This window comes from Convolutriloba macropyga, chromosome 5 (assembly GCF_964194025.1).
Source record: "Convolutriloba macropyga chromosome 5, txConMacr16.3, whole genome shotgun sequence".
Lineage (NCBI taxonomy): Eukaryota > Metazoa > Xenacoelomorpha > Acoela > Convolutidae > Convolutriloba > Convolutriloba macropyga.
This window is the reverse complement of record NC_134472.1, coordinates 28,923,376-28,947,598: the sequence shown is the minus strand read 5'-3', so window position 1 is coordinate 28,947,598 and position 24,223 is coordinate 28,923,376. Positions and strand designations below refer to the sequence as shown.

The window sequence follows — 24,223 nt, the reverse complement described above, 5'->3', positions numbered from 1 at the left end:
TGATGTCAGACTTGACGATATCTATCATTGAACCAACTCGTCAACAGTCTTACAGTGGCTACAAGCAGCGTACAAGAAACAGCAAGTGTTCGTTGTGAACAGAGCAGCGGAAATACTGGAAAACTCATCGACGGATCAATGGAGACTCGTCAAAGGTGTCAAAAACCCTGCCGACATCGGAAGGCGAGGAATCTCCAACGAAGGCCTCAAGGAGCCCTTATGGCTAAACGAGCCGGCATGGCTACAGCGGAGCGACGATAACTGGCCAAAGCCGTGGTGCCAGTTGAACGAACTCAGATTGATTAAAAACTGATTCTTTAAAAACTTTAGGCTTTTTGCTAATTTTTGCTAGATCTTAGGAGATTTTAAGTTAGTTGAGCTGACTTGACCAGAATTTAGCAACAATACTAGCTACTAGCTGACGCCTTACAAACTTCAGCACGAGATCGAACATAGATTATTACTAAGGATTTTCTTTACCTCAATCAACAAATTTAAAGTGACTAGCTGAAGCCTTTTAAACTTCAGCACGAAATTGAACATAGATTATCACTGAGGATTTTCTTAACTTCAATCAACAAAATTAAAGTTACAGTCCTTTGAATACGTCCGAGCGACTAATTATTTCGACGAGATCGTTAGTCAATTGAACCCTGTGAAAAGTCAGGCAGACGTAAAACTCGAGAACCAGGCTGTGTTATAACGGTTCCGCTGAGATTCTTGAGCAGCCGCAACATTCGGTCCGCCGACCCAGACCTTAACAACAACACGAACAGCAACGAATCTTCGATTCAATTTGATGGACCAGAACGAAATCTTTACGATGGCTGGAAAGAGTCCCGATAGACATTGGAAAACGGCTGACTACACGATGTCAGGCCATCTCAAGAAGCTAAAAAGTGAACACGCTGAGTTGCTCAAAACACTTGACGGCAGCTTGCCGATTGGCTCAGAAGAAAACAATATCTGCAGAAAGAACATATCAATTTTTCTCCGCAACTTACGATGAATTCGAAGAAAACAGAGAACAGCAGAGGTTACTATTAAAACCAAAGTATTTTGAAAATTTCGAAAGTGATACCAAGCGTATCTTAGAAGAAAAGAGTGAAATTTTGCGATGGGTAGTTGAAAAAATGCCCTTTCTCCGAGACATTGAACGTTTCCGCACCAAATTCGTTGACTGTCGGAAAGACACACTACGAGCAAACAAATAAAGCGACTAAAACTTAAGCGACTAAAAAAACAGACATTATGTAATAAAATGGAAGAGCAAGTAGAAAATCTAGAAAAGTTATACACAGAATGAATTCGAATAAAAGGTCCAGAAGTTCGCGCCGGAGAGTTTGTGGATGTCTATGACATTAGGAGTCACTATAGAGACCTGATCACGCTCTACAGGTACTGCAAGGATTATGGAAATCAGACATCGTTAGTTTCATCCACATCGGCTGGTGATAAAGACCCAAACAATACCTGAAGACAAGTCTCAAGGGTCAAGCAAAAGCAGCAATATTGGGAATGGGATTCAGCTCTCAATCATACTATTGTGTTTGGGATAAACTCATAAACTCTGTGAGAAGTATGGCAGATAGGATGTTATAGTCAACGCTCAATTGAAGAAAATACATACTCATCCTCCATTTCGGCTTGAAGATTTTACGAGCATTGACAAATTTGGAAATGTGGTTACAAAGGTAGCGAACACTTTAACTCAACTTGGATACACATCAGACCTAGAAGCAGAAGCAGGGCTAAGTTCAACAACGAGTAAAATTTCTCCGCAACCAAGAGAACAGTGGTTTCAGTATTTCCAAGATCGTCGACTACCGAGAGGTAACCTGATTATTTTCAAAGAGTGGTTTGCTTCCAAAACAGTAATTCATGAGAATCTGTTAGCACAGACAAACTCGTCGTTTGACAGAAACAAAGCCGTGATAAACCGAAGACGAGTACCTTTGCTTCAAACGCTGATTAGTCAAGCAAACCCAAGAATTTTGAATATCCCCTCAAAGATGGACATCACCATATTTGGAATTGTGAAAAATTCAAAACAATGAAGGCAAATGAACGACGAGAGCATGTCCACAAGTTCCGACTGTGTTTCAATTGTTTGAGACCAGGTTACTTATCGAAGGACTGCATTGGCAGGACATGTAGTGTCCCCAGCTGTGGAAGGCGACACAACAGACTTTTGCACAGCGACTTACCGAAGACGAATACTATAAAGAATGTCTCAGATGCTACAACCGCAGTAGCAACTAACATCACCAAAGGAGGACTCCCAGTGGTGCGAATCAAGCTGACAAACAGAGACTTAAGCCTAAATGTACTAGCAATGTGTGATTCAGATCCTCGATTTCCTTTGTAGACAAGTCAGTGGTGTCTAAACTTCAACTTAAAGGCCGAAAAGCGTCCTTATCAGTAGCAGGGATCCATGGCTCACAAGATGTCAAGACTGAAATAGTGCCGATAGCTGTTTCAGCCCATGAGAAGTCTCAACCATTCACAAAAGTGCAATTCTATGTGCACGAGATACTAAAATCGGGTGACCAGATTGTGGAGCTGCAAGAATTGAGGGACCGTTACTCAAATCTGAGGAACCTGCCAAATCAGAGCTACAATCTAAACGAGGTTCAAGTGATTTTTGGACAAGATTGTTACGGCATTCACCACCAGAATTCAATAACTCAGAAGGTAAAGCTGCACCATGGGCAGTGAAATCAACGATTGGCTGGTTCTTAAATGGTTCGCTACCGTCGAAGTAGGCAGCAACCTTGCCACAACAGCAACATCAATTGCAAATGACAAACTAGCGAACCAGTTGAGTAAATGGTGGGATATGGAGTCCTACGCTTCAAACTGCGATGTCACAGGTCATTCAAAAGAGGAACAACGAGCAATCAAGACGTTGGAGCAAACAACGCAATTCAACGGTGAAAGGTATGAAGTAGGACTTCTGTGGCGAGAGGACGAAGTGAAGTTGCCAAACAACTTCTCAACTTCTAATCTGCAATGGGGCAACTCAAGTCCCTAGAACGGCGCCTGCAGAAGGACGAAACGCTAAGGAAGCGCTACCAGGAAACCATCGACACAGATGTCAATGCTCGATACGTTCGGAAAGTTGATCAAACTGAACTGAATGAAACCAAGGACAAACTTCAGTGGTAATTACCACATCATCCTGTCAAAAATCAGCACAAACCTGAGAAAGTCAGAAGAGTGTGCAACGCAGCAGCAAAATACCAAGGTGTAGCCCAAACGAAAAACTTCTATTTGGACCAGACCTCCTGCAGAGTCTGATCGGAATTATTTTTTGCTTCCGAGAAGACCCAACAGCTTCATCAGCAGATATAGACGCGATGTTTCTTCAAGTTGCTGTCCCAAACGATGGCAGGCGATATTTATGATTTCTCTGGCGAGAAGAGCCAGAGGGGAGAATAGAAGTCTATGAGTAAACACGACATGTTTTTGGGGCGAAAAACTCGCCGACTTGTGCAAATTACGCTTTGTACAAAGTGGCGAAAGATAATGCAGTCAACGACGAAAGTATTGTCAGAACGGTTCATCAAAACTTCTACCTGGACGACTTCCTCACGTCGACCAGAACCTCTCAAGAAGCGATTGTAATCTACCAGCAAGTCAGAGACATCATCGACAGCATGAGCGAACCCTTGAAAGCAAAAGAAAGAAAGCAGAGAAAGTCGAAGAACAAAGACATCTGAAAATTGAGCTGGCCAAAGGAAGCTCAAGGGCATCTGGATCAGTGGCAGATGAAATACAAAGTGTTCGATCAAGACGAAAGCATGAAAGAACAGCCGGGTGGGCAGAATCAGTGCCTCAACAGTCTGTCCCTAGACGGCCACTATCTCCAAACGTTATCGACCCTCCAACAATTGTCACCCAGGTCAGAGATGAGAAACGTTTCGACACCTATCCGAAAACCAACCCGCTGTTCCAACTCGGTGAGGGACTTTTCTCAACGCAACTGACAGAACCGAGCACTCTCAAGAGAGAGAAACAGGAGTCAGAGTCCCATTACCAACCAGTACCAAGCACTGGTGCCTGTGGCTTGCCAAAACAAAAACTGACTGAGTTCAGGAGATCCACTGGAGTGGCCAGAGTGGTCAGGTATTTTTGATGTTGTTGTTCTTCAAAAGCCAATCAGTGATACAGAAAACATGCAATACCTGAAGACAAGTCTCAAGGGTCAAGCAAAAGCAGCAATATCGGGAATGGGATTCAGCTCTCAATCATTCTTTTGTGCTTGGGATAAACTCATAAACTCTGTGAGAAGTATGGCAGATAAGCTGTTATAGTCAACGCTCAATTGAAGAAAATACATCCTCATCCTCCATTTCGGCTTGAAGGTTCTATGAGCATTGACAAATTTGCAAATGTGGTTACAAAGGTAGCGAACACCTTAACTCAACTTGGATACACATCAGACCTAGAAGCAGAAGCAGGGCTAAGTTCAACAACGAGTAAAATTTTTCCGCAACCAAGAGAACAGTGGTTGCAGTATTTCCAAGATCGTCGACTACTGAGAGGTAACCTGATTATTTTCAAAGAGTGGTTTGCTTTCAAAACAGTAATTCATGAGCATCTGTTAGCACAGACAAACTCGTCGTTTGACAGAAACAAAGCCGTGATAAACCGAAGACGAGTACCTTTGCTTCAAACGCTGATGAGTCAAGCAAACCCAAGAATTTTGAATATCTCCTCAAAGATGGACATCACCATATTTGGAATTGTAAAATATTCAAAACAATGAAGGCAAATGAACGACGAGAGCATGTCCACAAGTTTCGACTGTGTTTCAATTGTTTGAGACCAGGTTACTTATCAAAGGACTGCATTGGCAGGACATGTAGTGTCCCCAGCTGTGGAAGGCGACACAACAGACTTTTGCACAGCGACTTACCGAAGACGGATACTATAAAGAATGTCTCAGATGCTACAACGGCAGTAGCAACTAACATCACCAAAGGAGGACTCCCAGTTGTGCGAATCAAGCTGACAAACAGAGGCTTAAGCCTAAATGTACTAGCAATGTGTGATTCAGATCCTCGATTTCCTTTGTAGACAAGTCAATGGTGTCTAAACTTCAACTTCAAGGCCGAAAAGCGTCCTTATCAGTAGCAGGGATCCATGGCTCACAAGATGTCAAGACTGAAATAGAGCCGATAGCTGTTTCAGCCCATGAGAAGTCTCAACCATTCACAAAAGTGCAATTTTATGTGCACGAGATACTAAAATCGGGTGACCAGATTGTGGAGCTTCAAGAATTGAAGGACCGTTACTCACATCTGAGGAACTTGCCAAATCAGAGCTACAATCTAAACGAGGTTCAAGTGATTCTTGGACAAGATTGTTACGACATTCACCACCCTTTAGAATTCCATAACTCAGAAGGTAAAGCTGCACCATGGGCAGTGAAATCAACAATTGGCTGGTTCTTAAATGGTTCGCTACCATCGAAGCAGGCCGCAACCCTTGCCACAACAGCAACATCAATTGCAGATGACAAACTAGCAAACCAATTGAGTAAATGGTGGGATATCGAGTCCTACGCTTCAAACTGCGATGTCACGGGTCATTCAAAAGAGGAACAACGAGCAATCAAGACGTTGGAGCAAACAACGCAATTCAACGGTGAAAGGTATGAAGTAGGTCTTCTGTGGCGAGAGGACGAAGTGAAGTTGCCAAACAACTTCTACTCTGCAATGGGGCAACTCAAGTCCCTAGAACGGCGCCTGCAGAAGGATGAAACGCTAAGGAAGCGCTACCAGGAAACCATCGACACAGATGTCAATGCTCGATACGTTCGGAAAGTTGATCAAACTGAACTTAATGAAACCAAGGACAAGCTGCAGTGGTAATCACCACATCATCCTGTCATAAATCCGCACTAACCTGAGAAAGTCAGAAGAGTGTGCAACGCAGCAGCAAAATACCAGCAGCAAAATACCCTAAATACCATTTAGGGTGTAGCCCTAAACGAAAAACTTCTATTCGGACCAGACCTCCTGCAGAGTCTGATCGGAATTATTTTTTGCTTCCGAGAACACCCAATAGCTTCATCAGCAGATATAGAAGCAATGTTTCTTCAAGTCGCTGTCCCAAACGATGGCAGGCGATATTTATGATTTCTCTGGCGAGAAGAGCCAGAGGGGAGAATAGAAGTCTATGAGTACACACGAAATATTTTTGGGGCGAAAAGCTCGCCGAATTGTGCAAATTACGCCTTGTACAAAGTGGCGAAAGATAATGCAGTCAACGACGAAAATATTGTCAGAACGGTTCATCAAAACATCTACATGGGCGACTTCCTCACGTCGACCAGAACCTCTCAAGAGGCGATTGAGATCTACCAGCAAGTCAGAGACATCATCATCAAAAGTGGATTCAATTTGACGAAATGGATAACAAAGTGACGATGAAGTCAAGTCACAGATCCCAGAGACAGACAGATCAACCAGAGTTGTGAAAACTTTCGAAGCAGAACCACAATCATCTTTAATCCTAGGACTTAACTGGAATGTGGACACAGACATTCTCATTGTCTGTCGTGGAACTGAGCAAGAAGTTCCTGCAAAAATAACTCAGAGAATTGTCCTATCCTTTGTCTCAGCGGTGTTCGACCCACTTGGGATATGTTCACCCTTCACGATAAGAATGCGGTTTCTACTCAAAAGCATTTGGGCAACAATGGGACAAGCAGAACACTCAAAACTATTCAGTGATTGGTGCTCTGAGTTGAGAGAAATAAGGACGATGTCAATAAATCGAATTTATATCGAAAACGGATGTTCATACTTAAGACTACACATTTTCACACACGCGTCAGAAGAAGCGATTTGTATCGTGGCATATCTGTAAGACGAGGCGACGTTAAAACTGACCTATATGATAAGAAAATGTCGCGTCGCATCCATCAGACACCATGACAATACCGAAGTTAGTACTTCAAGCCGCAGTTTACGGAGTTTGTCTCAGAAAGCATATACTCAACAAACATTATGTCAGACTTGACGATATCTATCATTGAACCAACTCGTCAACAGTATAACAGTGGCTACAAACAGCGTACAAGAAACAGCAAGTGTTCGTTGCGAACAGAGCAGCGGAAATACTGGAAAACTCATCGACGTATCAATGGAGACTCGTCAAAGGTGTCGAAAACCCTGCCGACATCGGAAGGCGAGGAATCTCCAACGAAGGACTCAAGGAGCACTTATGGCTAAACGAGCCGGCATGGCTACAACGGAGCGACGATAACACGCCAAAGCCGTGGTGCCAGGTGAACGAACTCGAACCTGAGCAAGTTACGAGTACTGTAGCAACAGAAACTAAATTATGCCAACTATCTGACTGGAGACGATAGAGTAGCTTTAACCGAATTTTAAACTTCATTGCCTCAGAGTGGACTCCTCAAATCTGACGAAATCCATCAAGCGGGAAATTACTGTTTCGATTTGTTCAAAACCAAAACTTCCCGAATGTTTCGAAGTCGATAGCAAAGAAATCTCCAAAACATTGAACATCGCCAAACTGTCACCCTTCATAGGAGAAGATGAAGCAATTATATTGAAAGACCGACTGAAGCATTCAAACGTTGATTATAAGGTAAAACACCCAATATTATTAACCGCGAAACATTCAGTTCTACAACTTCTGTTGGACAAAGCACATGGAGACAACCTAAATGAGGGCACAAAAAACGTGGGAAACATGCTTCACCAAGAGTACTGGATCATCGGATTGAAAAATGCATTAAGGAAAATCAAGTCGAGATGTGTCAAATGCAGACACAGGAACGCCAATCCAATCCAACCACCGATGGCAGACCTACCCCGAGAACGATTTCATGAACATGTGTACCCATTGACCGACACCAGAGTCGAGTACTTCGGACTCTTCGAAGTTAAGTTCCTACGACGTACCATGAAGAGATGGTGCGGCCTATCCACTTGCCTGACGACCAGAGCAGTACACATCGAAGTTGCACAGTCATTGGACATCGAGTCATGTCTAGCTGCATTGACAAGGTTCATTGCAAGACTTGGCTACCCGAACACCATCATCAGTGACAACGGAACAAACTTCGTTGGAGCAGCCAATGAGCTGGAAGCTTTCATGAACGGGAAGGACAAAGCTAAGATTGAAAGTGACTTAGCACAGAAAAAGATTGTTTGGAAATTCAGTCTTCCTGGAGCTCCTCACATTGGTGGAATCTGGGAAAGACTGGTTCAAATTTGCAAGAAGGTGATGATTGCAATCTTGAACAACCGAAGCCTCACCGACAAGGTACGTAGCACCACAGTGTGTCTTGTGGAACTCACGCCAAATCATTTTTTACTAGGACGAGAGAACGCGAGTGCACCATTCATGCCATCCAGTGAGCTCTACAATGACCTGAGAAAATCATTCAAAACGGCTTAAGCATATGCCGACATGATCTGGAAAAATGGACTCGCAAATATCTTCCACACTGGGACCAAAGATCGAAGTGGTCAAAAGAAACTGTGCGAAACCTGAAAGAAGGCGAGTTAGTATGGCTAGCAGATGACTCCGTGAAACTCTGTGAGTACAAATTGGGACGAATCATTGAGATCTTCACTGGTAACGACGGTGTTGTGAGATCAGCGGGAGTCAAAATGGCACATGGAGTGCTAAACCGGCCAGTCGTGAAGTTAGCGCCAGTATTTTACGATGGTGTTGCCGAGATCGAAAACAGGCCGGCGATGTTGGCGCCACTTCAAATCAGCGACAAAAGCCCTCAGACAGCAAGAAATAACTTTTGAAACTGAAAAAAATTAGAATTTGTCAAAACTCTGAAAAGGTCAAACCTGTACACCCCCCGATTTTGGAAGGCAAAACCCAAGCCACCCGAGGTTATGGCAAACGGTTAGGGTTACCTCTAAGCTAATCATGGACCCAACGCTAATCATGTTATTGCATCAGACCAACAACTGCGGCTATTTTGTAGATTTCAGCACGAGATTTAACATAGTTTATCACTAAGGATTTTTTTTAAATTCAATCAACAGAATTAAAATTACTTTCTTTTGAATACGTCAGTGCGACTAATTTTTTCGACGAGATCGTTAGTCAATCGAACCCTTTAAAGAACAAGGCCGGCGTAAAACTCGAGAACCAGGCTGTGATATATGGGTTCCGCTGAGATTCCTGAGCAGCCGCAACATTGCCTAATTTTGTATTTTGTGTGTCATTTGAATTGTTTTCATGATTGATTTTGAAGTGTTTCCTGTTATTGTTCGAAATCAACGCAGTTTTTCGGCAATAAACAAGTACGAATTTTAATTTTGATCTTAAATTTTTTTATTGTGTTGTTATTAGTTTTTTGTTCAATTTCTGCTTTTGTTCAATTGATACTTAGAACTTTTTGGGTTTAGACTTTGAAACAAATGTTCTGTGTAGTTTGTTTATCATACATTTTGAAGTAGTGTGATGATATTTTTCCTATTTTATCTTCTAAAGATACTTTATTGTGATTTCTGAACATGTCGAATGGTAGGTAAATACTGTGTCACTTGAACTTGTTTTGTGGTTGAAGTTGAAGTGTTTTCTGTGGTATTTCGAAACTTTGTTTTTTTTTGTATAACAAAACCAGTATTTCATTTTTTGAATGGCTTCTCGTGGAGCAATTCGAACAGTATTTATACTTAAGAACATCCCCGCTTTGTGAATAATTTAAGTTAATAATTCGAACTGTTCTCATTATCGTTTTCGTCACATCAAGTTCTAATTTGTTGGTAAAATCTGATCTCTTGCGTTCATTTTCTCTGTTTTCTACTCCAACTTTTAAATTTTCTCAAGGCAATGCAATGAGAGTTATGTGCTGTTATATCTGTTCTTTGCAGAAAGCTTTGATCCCGAATCTCCCGAATTTTTTCCGAAGCTTCATTTAACAATTTGCTCTCTTTTCGCATCCATTATAATACTTTTTTCAACAACTACAGAAAATTGAGTTCAGAAACATGGATTTCCTTTCGTAAATTTTGTTTTGGATCTGGATCCACTGTCATCACTTTTTGTTTGATTTTTTCCCCTTTTCATCGACCTGGTGTTCATTTCAGTAATATGCAAAAGTATCTTCAGCTCAATCACTTTTTTTGCTTAATGCGTTAGTTTGACTGGACTGTGCTCTAACTTTGTAAGCCATTGTAAAAATCTGCTTGTTTCGGGTTCATTTTGGATATATAAAATGTGTCCTGTGCTTTTTTGGTTTTTTGCGCGCCCAAAACCGAAATCTGTCTGGACTTCCGATTGGGCCAAAAAGGCCACAATCATTTTTGGTTGCAACGTCTTCGGCCCAATCAGAGGGGCTTAAAAGCTAATTTCCGCAATTTTTTTATGTCTCATAAATAAATTCGGAATTCACTTCTCGGCAGCTCGATAACAAAATTGAGCATTACGCGACTCTGTAAATCCTGCTGCGTTTTTTGCACTGGACAATGTCTGCGTGGCATACATATAGTTTATCTCTTGAAAATTTGAAAACCGATCCAACTCGTTTATCTGTTTTTCCCAATCATTTAGTCTTCGCTCAAAATCTCACCGAGATAACATTTTATGCAAAAACAGTCAGAGCAAAATCAAAAGCCACAATGAAATGCACAGAAATCGAGAAAATTTATTCTAAAAAAATTATGCAGATAAAAAATTAAAAATTTTTCCTCACATAACTAGAGAAATCTGGGAAAGTTTCCAAACTGGTGAAACTAGTGGTCTCTGATTTGAAGCTCCAATTTAACAAATTGAGGAAAACAGACAACGATAGCTGTCAGCTTATATCTCAATGAAACAAAGAAAGTTCGAAGAACTTGAGATAAACGCTGATTCTGCTGATCCTTGCCCACAACATGCAAAAAATCTGAATTATACATACATTACAAACCTGTGAAAGATGAAATTAAAAACTTTGCAGAAGTACACCAAAATACCAGCCACCACCAAAAACTATTCTACAATAACAAAACAGTACAAAATTTCAAACACAATGTTGAAATAAATGACAGCTGTAGCTTGACTGGAAAAATTAGATTGTTATCCATCAGCTTAGAGGCCGATGCCCAGCTTTGATCAGAAATTCGACTTAGAAAATCACGAGAACCCATTGCAAACGAAGAGAGAAGTAAATTTCACCTCCCGTGAACTGACTGTCCAATTTTTGTCATTTCTTCCATGTATTTGAATTGCGTTTCTTTCCAATTTTTGACATTCTTGATGAATTGTTTTATAGAGCATATTCATAGCAATCTGCCTTCCAGATCTGGTCTTCCGGGTAAGCGAATAATATTAAACGGTAATGCGACGGTGTTGAGACTCTTTTCAATCGTAATAATTTTATTGACTTTCATTCGTATTGTTTTTCGCCATGTTTTTTTTTGTTTGGAGCGTCATCTCGATAATTTTCACGCGTGAACATCGAATTTTGGTTAAAGTTTCTTGTAAAAACAATAATGTTTCATTCTTGATGTTGGTCATTTGCTTGGGTGAAATTCTGCGTTAAAATGATATTATCTCTCGTGTTTGTTTTGTTTTGCTCAGAGCACAATGTTACTAATCGCTGCCAGATTAACAGCCTATTTCTAGATGAATACTATCGTTTTCTTTATTAATTATGTTTGCTGATTTATGAAAGAATGATTGGCATTATGCATACGCAAGGTGTGGACAGAGGGTCAGCCATAACTACAACAACTGCCTGTTGTAAAGTTTTGGTTATGGCTGTTTCGGCCCAATCAGAGAGGCTTTGAGGCTAATTTCCACAATTTTTTGGTGCACAAAGATAGATGTGAAATTCAATTTTCAGCAGCTCGAAAACAAAATTGAGCGCTACCCGACTCTACTGTTTTTTGTACAGGACATTGTCTGCGTGTTATACAAAAAGTTCATCTCTATTCCAAATTTATAAACCAATCCAACTCGTTTATCTGTCATTCCAAATCATTTGGTCTCCGTTCGTTATTCTGAATAAAAAGTTTCACAGATAATTTTTCAGTAGACCCTATGGACAGCATGGACAATATCGTCAGAAAGAAGGAGTTAAGGCCCATTATCATGAAAATTTTGCTCAAAGAAACCTCAATGTTTGCAAAACACTTCCGCAACTACTTCATCTATCTATCTTTCATTGAGCTGAAATGCATTTTCTAATGCATCCAATTTGTCTGAAAACTGCAAAAAGTACTTTACATTTACAATTATAGTTGAAACCGTATGCCACAAAAGGAACAACCGAGGTTAATGTTAATAATGGTTATCTGAGATTCCGGTCTTTTTCAAAAAAAGTTTAAACAATTCTAGTTTTAGAGACACCGGCTGGTGAAAGCACTACAAATGGAATTAGAAAAAATAGAAAAAAGGAAAACAACACTGCAAAGAATGGATTAGGACAGTCTGATTAAATAGACACGATAGCAATGAAACAATTTGTGCGGGCATGAAACTAATTGACGGGAATATTACATGGAAGGAAAAGAAATCAGGAACAAAGTTGAAACCGAAAATTTTTTAAGAATCAAATTATCCGACTCAATGATTAAAAATTACAATCAACCGGCAGCTTATACCTAAAGGAACTAGCCCAAGTGAAATACGTCAAATGAAATAGACAGGTTTTACGTAGTTAAAGGTGTAGAGTACTACAGACACCAAACCTCAGCGTACAAGAGCCAATTGGCAAGATGAGAAAAGGAATCGCTAGCTTTGGATTTTGTTTTTCTAATGCTGTGAGAAAGTGGGAGAAAGAGCCAACCTTCTATAGCGTATTCCAGATATTGAGCAGGAACTGTAATATCCTTACCCAAAAATTTTCTTTGGAAAGGTATTTGATCAGCCGAATGGAATCAAAAAAGACCAATTTTATGTTCCGGCATCCAAATTCATAAAGGAAAAGCAACTAATCAATAGATTAATTACCCTCATTTAGACCAGTCCCTTAGTACAACAATGGCACTAGTTACTTTACCTCCATGCATTGATGCTTTAAAGGTTAAATCAGTAACGCCAATGAAGTCGATAATTAAATTTGACACGGCAATTACTTGATTGCAAAGTTGCTTGCGCTAACACAATCCAATGGCTCAAATGAGAAGATCAACAGAATATCAGAGCAAAACAAAAACAGAGTCCTTAAGAAACAAAAGCGCCAATGACACTGAAGACGGAAATTTCATGCGCTGCAATGGCCGAATCCTCAGGAAAACATACAGGAATTCTATCATAAAATCTGCGTGTCCAGAGCGCTCGGTGTTTACACCAATAATAATTGCTTCACAAAAATTTCCAGAAGAACGGTAAAAATCAATCCGAAACTTTTGGAGACTCCAGCAACGCATCAAGAACGCAACTGATTAACACAAGTTTTCAACGTTAAAACAGGCAAAAGTAGACAACGAAGATGACTTAAACACCTCAATTGCAAACCATACGCCAAACGTTTGTACTCGGCAATGAGGATCGTTATAGTTAATGACAAAACTGTCCTACCGAAAGATTACAAAACTTGTTCGTTTCGGCTCTCTACTGGACACATATTTGACGCACATCTTTTCTGGCTGGGCATTGAAGGAGATATTTAGAATATTGCAAGTACCGGCGCATCGTTCATCATAAAGAGTAATAACCTAAGAGTTTAAAAAAAAAAACAAAAAAAACAGGGAAATCTACACTTCTAACAAAATACTTCAACAATATACAAATAGTTTTGCACGGACCGATCAAAACAGCGAAGTAGATTGTTTGTATTTTATTAAGATGAGTTTTCGGAAAAAACTACTGAAAAACAGTACAGAACTAGTGTACAATCATCATAAAAAGGTATCGTAACCAAAGTTTTCTCAACACATAACACTAACAATGATTATGCTGGATGTTTAACAAGTAAGACCTAAAAAGTAATTCCTAAAAACTAAAATTAAAGCTGAATTCGTAATTTTCTACGTCTACAAAGGTAAGAGATCCGTAAAAAGAATATAACATGGAAGGAGAAGAAATCAGGAACAAAGTTGAAACCGAAAATTTTTTTTAGAATCAAATTATCCGACTCAATGATTAAAAATTACAATCAACCGGCAGCTTATACCTAAAGAAACTAGCCCAAGTGAAATACGTCAAATGAAATAGACAGGTTTTACGTAGTTAAAGGTGTAGAGTACTACAGACACCAAACCTCAGCGTACAAGAGCCAATTGGCAAGATGAGAAAAGGAATCGCTAGCTTTGGATTTTGTTTTTCTAATGCTGTGAGAAAGTGGGAGAAAGAGCCAACCTTCTATAGCGTATTCCAGATATTGAGCAGGAACTGTAATATCCTTACCAAAAAATTTTCTTTGGAAAGGTATTTGATCAGCCGAATGGAATCAAAAAAGACCAATTTTATGTTCCGGCATCCGAATTCATAAAGGAAAAGCAACTAATCAATAGATTAATTACCCTCATTTAGACCAGTCCCTTAGTACAACAATGGCACTAGTTACTTTACCTCCATGCATTGATGCTTTAAAGGTTAAATCAGTAACGCCAATGAAGTCGATAATTAAATTTGACACGGCAATTACTTGATTGCAAAGTTGCTTGCGCTAACACAATCCAATGGCTCAAATGAGAAGATCAACAGAATATCAGAGCAAAACAAAAACAGAGTCCTTAAGAAACAAAAGCGCCAATGACACTGAAGACGGAAATTTCATGCGCTGCAATGGCCGAATCCTCAGGAAAACGTACAGGAATTCTATCATAAAATCTGCGTGTCCAGAGCGCTCGGTGTTTACACCAATAATAATTGCTTCACAAAAATTTCCAGAAGAACGGTAAAAATCAATCCGAAACTTTTGGAGACTCCAGCAACGCATCAAGAACGCAACTGATTAACACAAGTTTTCAACGTTAAAACAGGCAAAAGTAGACAACGAAGATGACTTAAACACCTCAATTGCAAACCATACGCCAAACGTTTGTACTCGGCAATGAGGATCGTTATAGTTAATGACAAAACTGTCCTACCGAAAGATTACAAAACTTGTTCGTTTCGGCTCTCTACTGGACACATATTTGACGCACATCTTTTCTGGCTGGGCATTGAAGGAGATATTTAGAATATTGCAAGTACCGGCGCATCGTTCATCATAAAGAGTAATAACCTAAGAGTTTAAAAAAACAAAAAAACAGGGAAATCTACACTTCTAACAAAATACTTCAACAATATACAAATAGTTTTGCACGGACCGATCAAAACAGCGAAGTAGATTGTTTGTATTTTGTTAAGATGAGTTTTCGGAAAAAACTACTGAAAAACAGTACAGAACTAGTGTACAATCATCATAAAAAGGTATCGTAACCAAAGTTTTCTCAACACATAACACTAACAATGATTATGCTGGATGTTTAACAAGTAAAACCTAAAAAGTAATTCCTAAAAACTAAAATTAAAGCTGACTTCGTAATTTTCTACGTCTACAAAGGTAAGAGATCCGTAAAAAGAATATGAGCCACCATCGATACGTATCGATACATACTAAATAGTTTCAGAGATTAAATGATATTCTGGGAGGCCGGTGGCGGCCGTTGATGTGGTTTTGATCGTTGGAGCATTTTCACTGAAAAGAGCCCTCAACACCCAGAATCCGGAACTGATCCACACAGCGGCTAAATTGACAGAACACGTCTACAGTTAGGTGGAAAACTGCATCTATCTTTCTGCGCAAAACCCCAAAAGTGCCTCCGGGAGATACTACAGAGTTTCGACCATAGCGATGAAGTGATTGTGCTGCACGACGTGATCAACAAATTGATATCCGAACACCTCTGGTTGAAGCGAACCCCTAATCAACAGTACACGAGCGTCGGGTTCTCCCCAGATACATTGTTGGCATCGTGTACTGCGAACGAGACGTTGCAAACAGCATACACAGCAATCTGAAAACTTGTGTCAAACCAGAAGACAAAGAACACTTAATACGTGACTGACTGTTAAGAAATCCACCAGGGCCGGGAATTTGAACTGCATTTTCTTCAAAATTTTTTCCATAACCTCATTTTTGACGAAAAATGAAAACGGAATAAGAAACAATGGAAAACGAAGAGAAATGGAAGAGATGACTAGGGAGCTGATTTCGAATAGCGCCAGTTTGTTTTTTGTCTAGTAACAATCACAGAAGACTGGATTTTGTTCTTCAGGCTCTTATTTAGAAATTACGAATTATTTCCAATCTACTTTGTTAGAAGAGTGGATATATTTGTTCAAACTCTGAGCAAAGACATTATCCCCTGAGCTACCTTCCATCTTTATATTTTCTCTCCCCCATCATACCACAGTGTGAAAAAGACAAAAATTGCTCTACCCGCTAGAAAACGGTTAAAGCAAGCGCGTTGAAATATGTTTGTGTGTTGTTTGTCGTGTAATGTTCATATGCATCTCAAGCCCATAAGATGGAACCATCGCGAAGATGAACAAAAAGATTGAAGTCGAAACTCAGAAGATGAACTCAGGAGATCGCCTGAGGAGAATGGAATAGGAAAAACGCCTCATGAGTCGCCTCAAAACTGATAGAAAGTTGCTAAAAGCTAAGCTGAAGTTCTTGCCGTATATCCAAAAAACTCAAGGGGCACTCCATCCGTGGTGACCAACAGGATGAAGAGCGATATTAATTTCAACAACCAGAGAAAATTAACTAGCACAGGGGTTCGGGGACCTCGAAAAAACAAAATTCAAAAAATTCATCCTAACGATTGAAGCATTAAAACAAATACTGGAAGTCATTGGTGTACTATCACAGATAAAGGAATTGAGAACACATGGCAAATTGGACGAATTAAGAGAAAAGCAAAAATTCTTCAGTTTATTCTGTCTGCTTATCATGAAGTCAGGTCGGTTCTAGCAAAAGCAGCCGAGAAGCGATCCGAGCTAAACATAACGAGATTTTTTGTTCTACCTGCACTATCGAAAGAAGGTGAGAAGACCGACAATCTGTGTCTCATGAAGAAAAGAGAGCTGCCTGATCGAGGTGTACTGTGAGACAAGCTAAAGATTCGGAACTTGGAGATTTTTAACTATGGTGTGAAGTTTAATTGAAGGACACAGTCCATGAAAATCGACTAGGCCCTCGGAACGTTCCTCTTGTAAATGGCCGTTGTTTAGTCTGTTTAGAAGGCAAAACGAAGTTTACTTTTGCCGTAACACTCGCGAACTACTATGGAATTTGCGTGAGGCATTGCTAAATGAGAATATTGATTCATTTTGAATTGTAACTAGGCAACTAGACCATCTAACGTGCCCGAGAGAGCAATCCCAACATCCAGGGTAATGTTCTAAATGGAGTCAAAAATAGCATCAAGCCTCAACGACTGGAAACCGATCACCTGAATGCGCAGTGAACAGTAGACTATGAATCAAACAACAAACCATCAATAACCCCCTATACTCTCTAACCCCCTAAAGGTAGTAGATACAGGAACATAAAAGAAGATTTCCAAAAACTGCTATCTGAAAATCCGAAAAACAGAACTACGCTCATTTAAGGTGACATGAATTTCGCGGAAGCAAACTGGAACAACAATACAAGTGAAAACAATGGCGAATAGGCTGTTCTAAACTGGATCAAAAATGGACTGTATCAACGAGCGGTAGATTTCTTACTGGTGCATATTTGATATGGCTTTCTGTCATAACTGCTCCTTTTTTGCCCACTTTGATGAGGAATTTACGAAGTCATATAATTGTTAATATCAAATATTTACTAAATCACTTGACTTCGACTTGAATGTCCTAACCTCGAGTATAAGCCGACAATAGAAACCATCCACTGCTTCGGAAGGGCCAGATTAACTAAAGTTATGTGCAGATTAACCAAAGTGCCATTCCAATTTTAACAAATTGTACGAGGAGTTATACCTCGTCTCTGACTCTATGATTGACGCTACGGTCCCTAGATTTACATATCATCGGTAATCATTGGATCACGTCAAAATGTTTGAAATAATTGCAAACTGAGAAACAACTTCCAATGCAAAAAACATCAAGCTATCGAAAAAATCTTGTTGTCAAGCTGCAGAACACAGTAACAGAAGCTGCTGAACCCGAGAACTATTATTACCAGTACAAAATGATGTCCAAAAGAGGAAGCGTAATTGCACTTGAAAAACTGAAACTCATTTGCAAGCGTGCCCAAAGTTTTAGTCAAAACAAACAGTCGGCACTAACCTCACTGGAAAAAAGTGAACAAACTAAACAAGTTTTTTCTATCTGCGTTCTCTGAGTATTTCGAAGAAAAGCACATACAAACCCAGAAATCAAGTTTGACAATTTTCATTGTCTACAGAATATAAATCTACCAAATTCTGGGTTAACTCGACATCACAAAATCATATGACTCAAACGGCTTCTTGAGGTGGAAGCCCCATAGATGGAACGCATCAAGGCACAAAGTCATCAAACAGATTAGACGCCGAAAAAATACCAGCATATTTAGCATAGAGTTGCGGAATCACGCGAATCTTCAAAAACGGAACAAAAGACAGGTCAAAACAACCTGTCAGTACCTCTGCTAAAGATTGACGGCAAAGTCTTCAATAAATGTACATACAAAGTACTTTTTGCGCACTTTCTAAATTTTTTGACGAGGCATCAGCATTGCTGCGTTAGAAAACAATCGTTACTCACGAATTTGTTTTCTTTTTCAAAGAAGATATACGAGGCCAATGATCGAAGCGCGACAGACGACATAACCGTCTTCTAGTCAGGTTTTTCGAAAACCTTCACAAAACACTTCCACGAAAATTAAGCCAACTCGGAGTTAGTGACTGTCTTTTTAATATCCTGCGCGACTACCTGAATCATAAGAAGTAGTATATAACAGCAGAGCATACAATTTGGAGGGTACTAGAAGTGATCAGCGGGGTTCCTCAAGGATATTTACTTGGTCCTCTTCTCTTCTGCGGTTTCACAAACGATCTGCAGGACGTTCTCCAATTTCGCATGCCCTTCCTATTTGAAGCGCAATTGATTATGGTTGCAATAGGTGTGACCCTAAGCGAGGTCCAGGGGGATGTCAGTTCGATTCACGGATGGCTCTAAAGAAACAAGATGTTACTAGCAGAGGAAAAATACTCAACCTTGATAGTTCGATGACAAGAATCAGTATTAACGCTGTCTGAATACAATCTGCAGTCCGCCGATGAAGTGAAAAACGGCTCAAGAAGCCAAACAAATTACGGTTTAACATCTGACGGATTGAGCCCTGCGAAATGAAAACGCTTAAATAATTGCGGAAAAATAGCCGAATGACAAACAGAATTAATATTGAAGTTAACTTCTTGAAGATCGAAGGCCTCAAAAACTCAATATTGAAATTAAGGTAGAAGTACGTTAACAAAAGGCTCAATGATTTGAATAGCTGCGCATGGCAACTGTGCTGTGATTGTAGGAATTGGGGAAGAAATATCTGGGTGATCTTTTTGGAATGCTCAAGGGATAAAGTCCCATCGAAGGCAGTCGAAAATCCACAACAACAACAACAGCAACAACAGCAACAACAACAACAACAACAAAATTTTAACTGTCGCTGCGTTGACGTCATGACAGCACCGTATGATTACTACGACCCACAAGAACTGACGCATACACAAAATCAATCACAAATTTAGTTTCAGAAATTTTAGTCAAAATCACACAAAAATCACCGAAACAACAAAAGGTCGAGGTTCACTGTCGGAGATAGAGTAACCACACCAAGACTAGCTTTGAAATTCAAATTCAGCAAAGCTTGTAAGAAGCGCGCGCGTCCCTACAAAGTGGTTACTTCGGACATGAAAAGATTAACACAACAGTTGGCCCCAAACTCTCAAGGAGGAAGACGGTACAAGGAACGAATTAGGCTGCGTGCTAAACTTGAATACCAGCCAAGTGAAAAAATCCAGCCTTGTTGAAAAAGAAATATTGGCCAGACAAAATTCAAGCTCTTGTACTACGAACTAGAAGAGACAGCTCAACCAGAGGACAAATACAGCTTGCTCTATGCTAACAACAAAGGTAGTTGCGTTAGCGTAAAAAACGAAAACACCTGAAAAAGACATTGCTATTCGTCTATTCGTCTCTACCAAGAAACAAGAAGACACGCCTCGAGCCCTTAAAAAAAGAGCGAGGCTCCTCTAAAAAACAACCTCGGAATTTGACGCTCCTATCACATCCACAACCAACTCTGCCACCTCAGTCCATTAGTAAATATAACTAGCGCAATAATCGAGAACAGGACGAATCGACGAGACAAGTACTACGATCCAGGAACGCACCAGTAAACCAAACTAGAAACACGAGGTTCGAACCAACCAGAGCTCGCTAGAAACCGCACGCTAGAAAGAACACTAAAAGAGGTACCCTAAAGTCCGACATTGAACCAGGAGCATAGTACCTCCACACCACCCGTAAATGACAACTAAAAAATATATCACAACAATATTATCAACTTATCTGAAATAAATTCCCAATTTAACGGAGATTTAAGGGAGAAACCTAATTAATGGCAATTAAAATTTAATTAAAACCAGTTAATGCTGGACTGAAAAACTACCGAAAACTCACCGACGACAGAACATACCGAATCCCCGCCGAAAAGACCGGAACGATAAAATACGGAGGTTTAAATCACTGTTTTCGGCAAATAGAGCGACTCATAACTCCCCAATCTCATACCACCTCCACAAAGTCAAAGTGAGATAGATGCGGGATGATGTTTCCACCGAAGGTGAATAGAAAGATTATTTGTAACTGAAATCGCGGCGGGACCTGACCAGATCCAGACAAAGAACCTTACAAAAACTCATCTTTTGTGCCGCTCTCTTGGGAACGCAAACCACAAATCTCTATCACACAAGTCGTTTTTAACCTGCACTTGGAAAGCAATCAAATTATCTTCTATTCATTGAAAAACGGCGGTTTTTGGGGAAAATAGCAATGAACTTGAGCAAATTGGAACTCAAATGTTGTGGTTACCTTGAGATGAACCTCACCCCTAACGCATATCATTAAAAATCGCTTCTTTGCATTTTTACAACCATTGAATTTATGTAAGATATTATCCATAAAGCGGGCTGAAATGCATTTCTCACTTCACAAATTGTTTCACCCGGTGGATATATGTAAGATCACTGCTAAATTAAGAGGAAAATTTACTCAACACACCTGTAATAAGGGTTAAATTGTTTTTCACAACATACGCTTTATTTTTGTAAGGACTAATAAGATGGGTCGAGGGCCTAGGAATCGCCTGCGAAAGCCAGGGATTCTCGTACACGAGGTATACCTCATTGACTGGTTTTTTAGTCAAAAATTAACACGGTTTGTTTTTCGTTATTTGCAGGGAAACTTCAAGGCAGCGGTGAAAAAAAGTTGCCCGGAAAAGCTGCTCAAAATCGAAGATAAAGACATTCCCGAGGAATTGCGGAAGAGGGTTAAGCGATATCAGTTTGTGAACAGATTGATTATTGATCCTGTAGTACAGACTAGTGCTGTTTTTGTCCAAAACTGTTCAATTGAGTTTCAACAGAAGACACTTTCGAGATCAACAGAGGTTCTGGCGACGGGTAACGTCCTACAGACAGAATTGCAATCAAGTCAGGTTGAGAATGTCACCATGGCAACGGTTTTCAGTGGTTCGACAATGCATGCTGGACACAGTTTTGATGACATAAACAATTCGCTTACAGATTTCGTAGGTTCAACTGGAGAAATGATTTCCAATTGCGGAGCCCCAGAAGTTGCTTCTGATAATGCCCAGTCACAATTCAGTTCTTATGCTACTGGTGGCATCACGACAACAGAAAACAGACCTAATCAAACATGCTGGGTTCCTAGTCAATCAAATGGGGTTCCTCTACCTCAGGATCTCATGCCACGTAATGGATCAGAAACAACGGCTCAAGCCAATTTATGGGTCAATGGGTATCTTAATCCTACCATGACAGCTACTTCTGCAGAAAATTCAAAATCGGTTTCTCTAACGAATGACACCGTACGCAGAAGTCAAACAAACTTTAGCAATGCAATGATGGAAAGTTTTTCACAACATGGGATAATAGATGAACCCTTTGAGCACGGTACACACAATGAAAATGGAATAGGACAGGTATCGAGTGCACAAAACGGGACCACCATTGCCGTTTACCAGCAAGATCATTTTGTGCCAGATTCTTCGAACACTGTCATTTCTCAAATGCCATTATTCCAAACTGTGCAAGAGTATCGCAACCAGCAAACTGAAGGAGCCGAAGAGACCACGACTCATTTTGGACATCAAAACGTAGAAATGGGTAGTTCTGAATCACTTGCCACTGCACAAATGGGCACAGATCAATCAGCGGACGAGGAATCCGATTTTGAATGGCCGGACATTACAGACATCACAGGTGTCACAAACAGGGGCAATATGACCTCAGAAACACAATGCAATCCATCCAACTCTCAGATGCCAAACGACAATCCGATCAATCAACCATATTTGTCGATTTATCCATTGCCAAACCGACCCATGATTCCAGTTGGAACGTTGTCAGGAGAGAACAGAAGAGATCTGCAGATGGTAAATGACTACGACCTGGCGCGTTTTCTACGCTATGGGGAAATTGAAGTCCGGAAGATAGAGTTCAAGGTGCACGCGAGGAGAGGATACTCAAAAGTTTCTAAGCAGGTTCAATACAGAGAGGTCAATGGGGATTGGGGTGGATTTAAAGTTATGCCGGTACCTTACCGTGATGGAAAGGTGCTCGATACCTCAAATGTGTCCCTTTTTGGCCCCAAATCGAGTAAGTGGCCTAAAAATCTTAAAAACTGAGGCTGCTGTAAAGCTTCGAATAAATCACTACACTATTTATTAAAAGACGCGTAATTCAGTGAAGACACGTCATCACTCAATTTTTTGTCTTTTCTTGCAACGTAATAAGCTATGGACAATTGGAACAAATTTGAACAAAAAGGAATGAAAGAATTGTGGGCAAGGGTTTGCAGAAACAAGAGCTATAAATGCTGCCCGGGTCGAGGTTTGGTCAAAAAATAATGCGGTGAATAGCTTAGAAAATAAAAAGATTAGCGGTGAATAGCGGTGAAAAAAGAACTTTTTTCACCGCAAAGCGCCTGCATTTTAAGCGTTGAATGCTGTGAATTTTTTAAAGATTTGCGGTTTTTAGCGGTGAAATTTTTTCACCACATTCACCGGATTTCTTACAGAGAAACTGCCGTACACGCGTTCGAACCTCTCACCTCCTGTCGAACCTCTCGAACCTCGCATGTCAACAACTTTTTATTCTACTTCATCATCTCCCGGGTTGAGAAAATGCGACGAAATCGACGCAAGAAGGGTCGTTTTTTGTCGAATTTTGTCGACTTCGTCAGTTTTTTATGTAGGAACTGTCGATTATCGTCGTTTTTTTGTCGCTATTGTTAGTCTCAATTTGTTTTAAATACAAGAGAAGTAGAATAAAACTAAGTGACAGGTGTTGCAGTGGAAGAGAAGGTGGAAAGTAATTTAGTGGTCGAAGGTTCGAATCCTGACAGAGACTATCATTTTTGTAAGATTTTTAGAACGGCAAAAGCCGACAATTCTTGCGTTTAAATACCGAAGAAAACCGATCAAAACGACGAAAAAAACATGGGGGCTTTGATCGGTTTTGGCGAAGTAAAACCGACAAAACCGACTATTCTTATTTTTGAATACAACGAAATTCTCAACATGGGCTGTCACTTACTGCAATGATATTTCCTGTGAACTTAAGATAAGTGGTTTTACGGATTAGCAGTGAAATTTTTTTTCACCGCATCCTGGTAGCGCTGATTTTTTTTCACCACATCCTGGTAGCGCTGAAATTTTTTTTCACCGGATTCTGCCGTGAGACGTGAAATTTTTTTTTCCGCTTAAGGGGCGGAACAAAAATTCACTGCTTAAAAGTTTTTTTCAGCGCATTCATCGCATTGAGCGCAAATCTTACACTTTTCATTCAAATTCACCGCAAATCTTACATCTTTTTGTGATTTTTAGCTGTGACTCCTTGACCCAGGTGGCGTCCTTTTTGTGCGTTAACTGCGACACAAGAACAGACAGTGTTTGGTTATTTTATAATAAAATCTGATTTTGTTAAACAAAATTTCATCTTTAAATTCCACGTTTCTATTTCAGTAATAAGGAAAATTTTACAATTAATAAAGAAAA

General features: G+C 40.1%; 1 protein-coding gene across 6 annotated transcripts in view; it reads left to right on the top strand.

The window, feature by feature from the left end:
* LOC142339296 (uncharacterized) overlaps positions 1-24,223 on the top strand; it is a 106,273-nt gene that overhangs the window by 45,773 nt on the left and 36,277 nt on the right. For all 6 annotated transcript variants that reach the window (XM_075389232.1, XM_075389228.1, XM_075389231.1 and 3 more), the window contains one exon: positions 21,383-22,823. In XM_075389232.1, the coding sequence (XP_075245347.1) occupies positions 21,383-22,823 (1,441 nt within the window). The remainder of the gene's footprint in view (positions 1-21,382; positions 22,824-24,223) is intronic.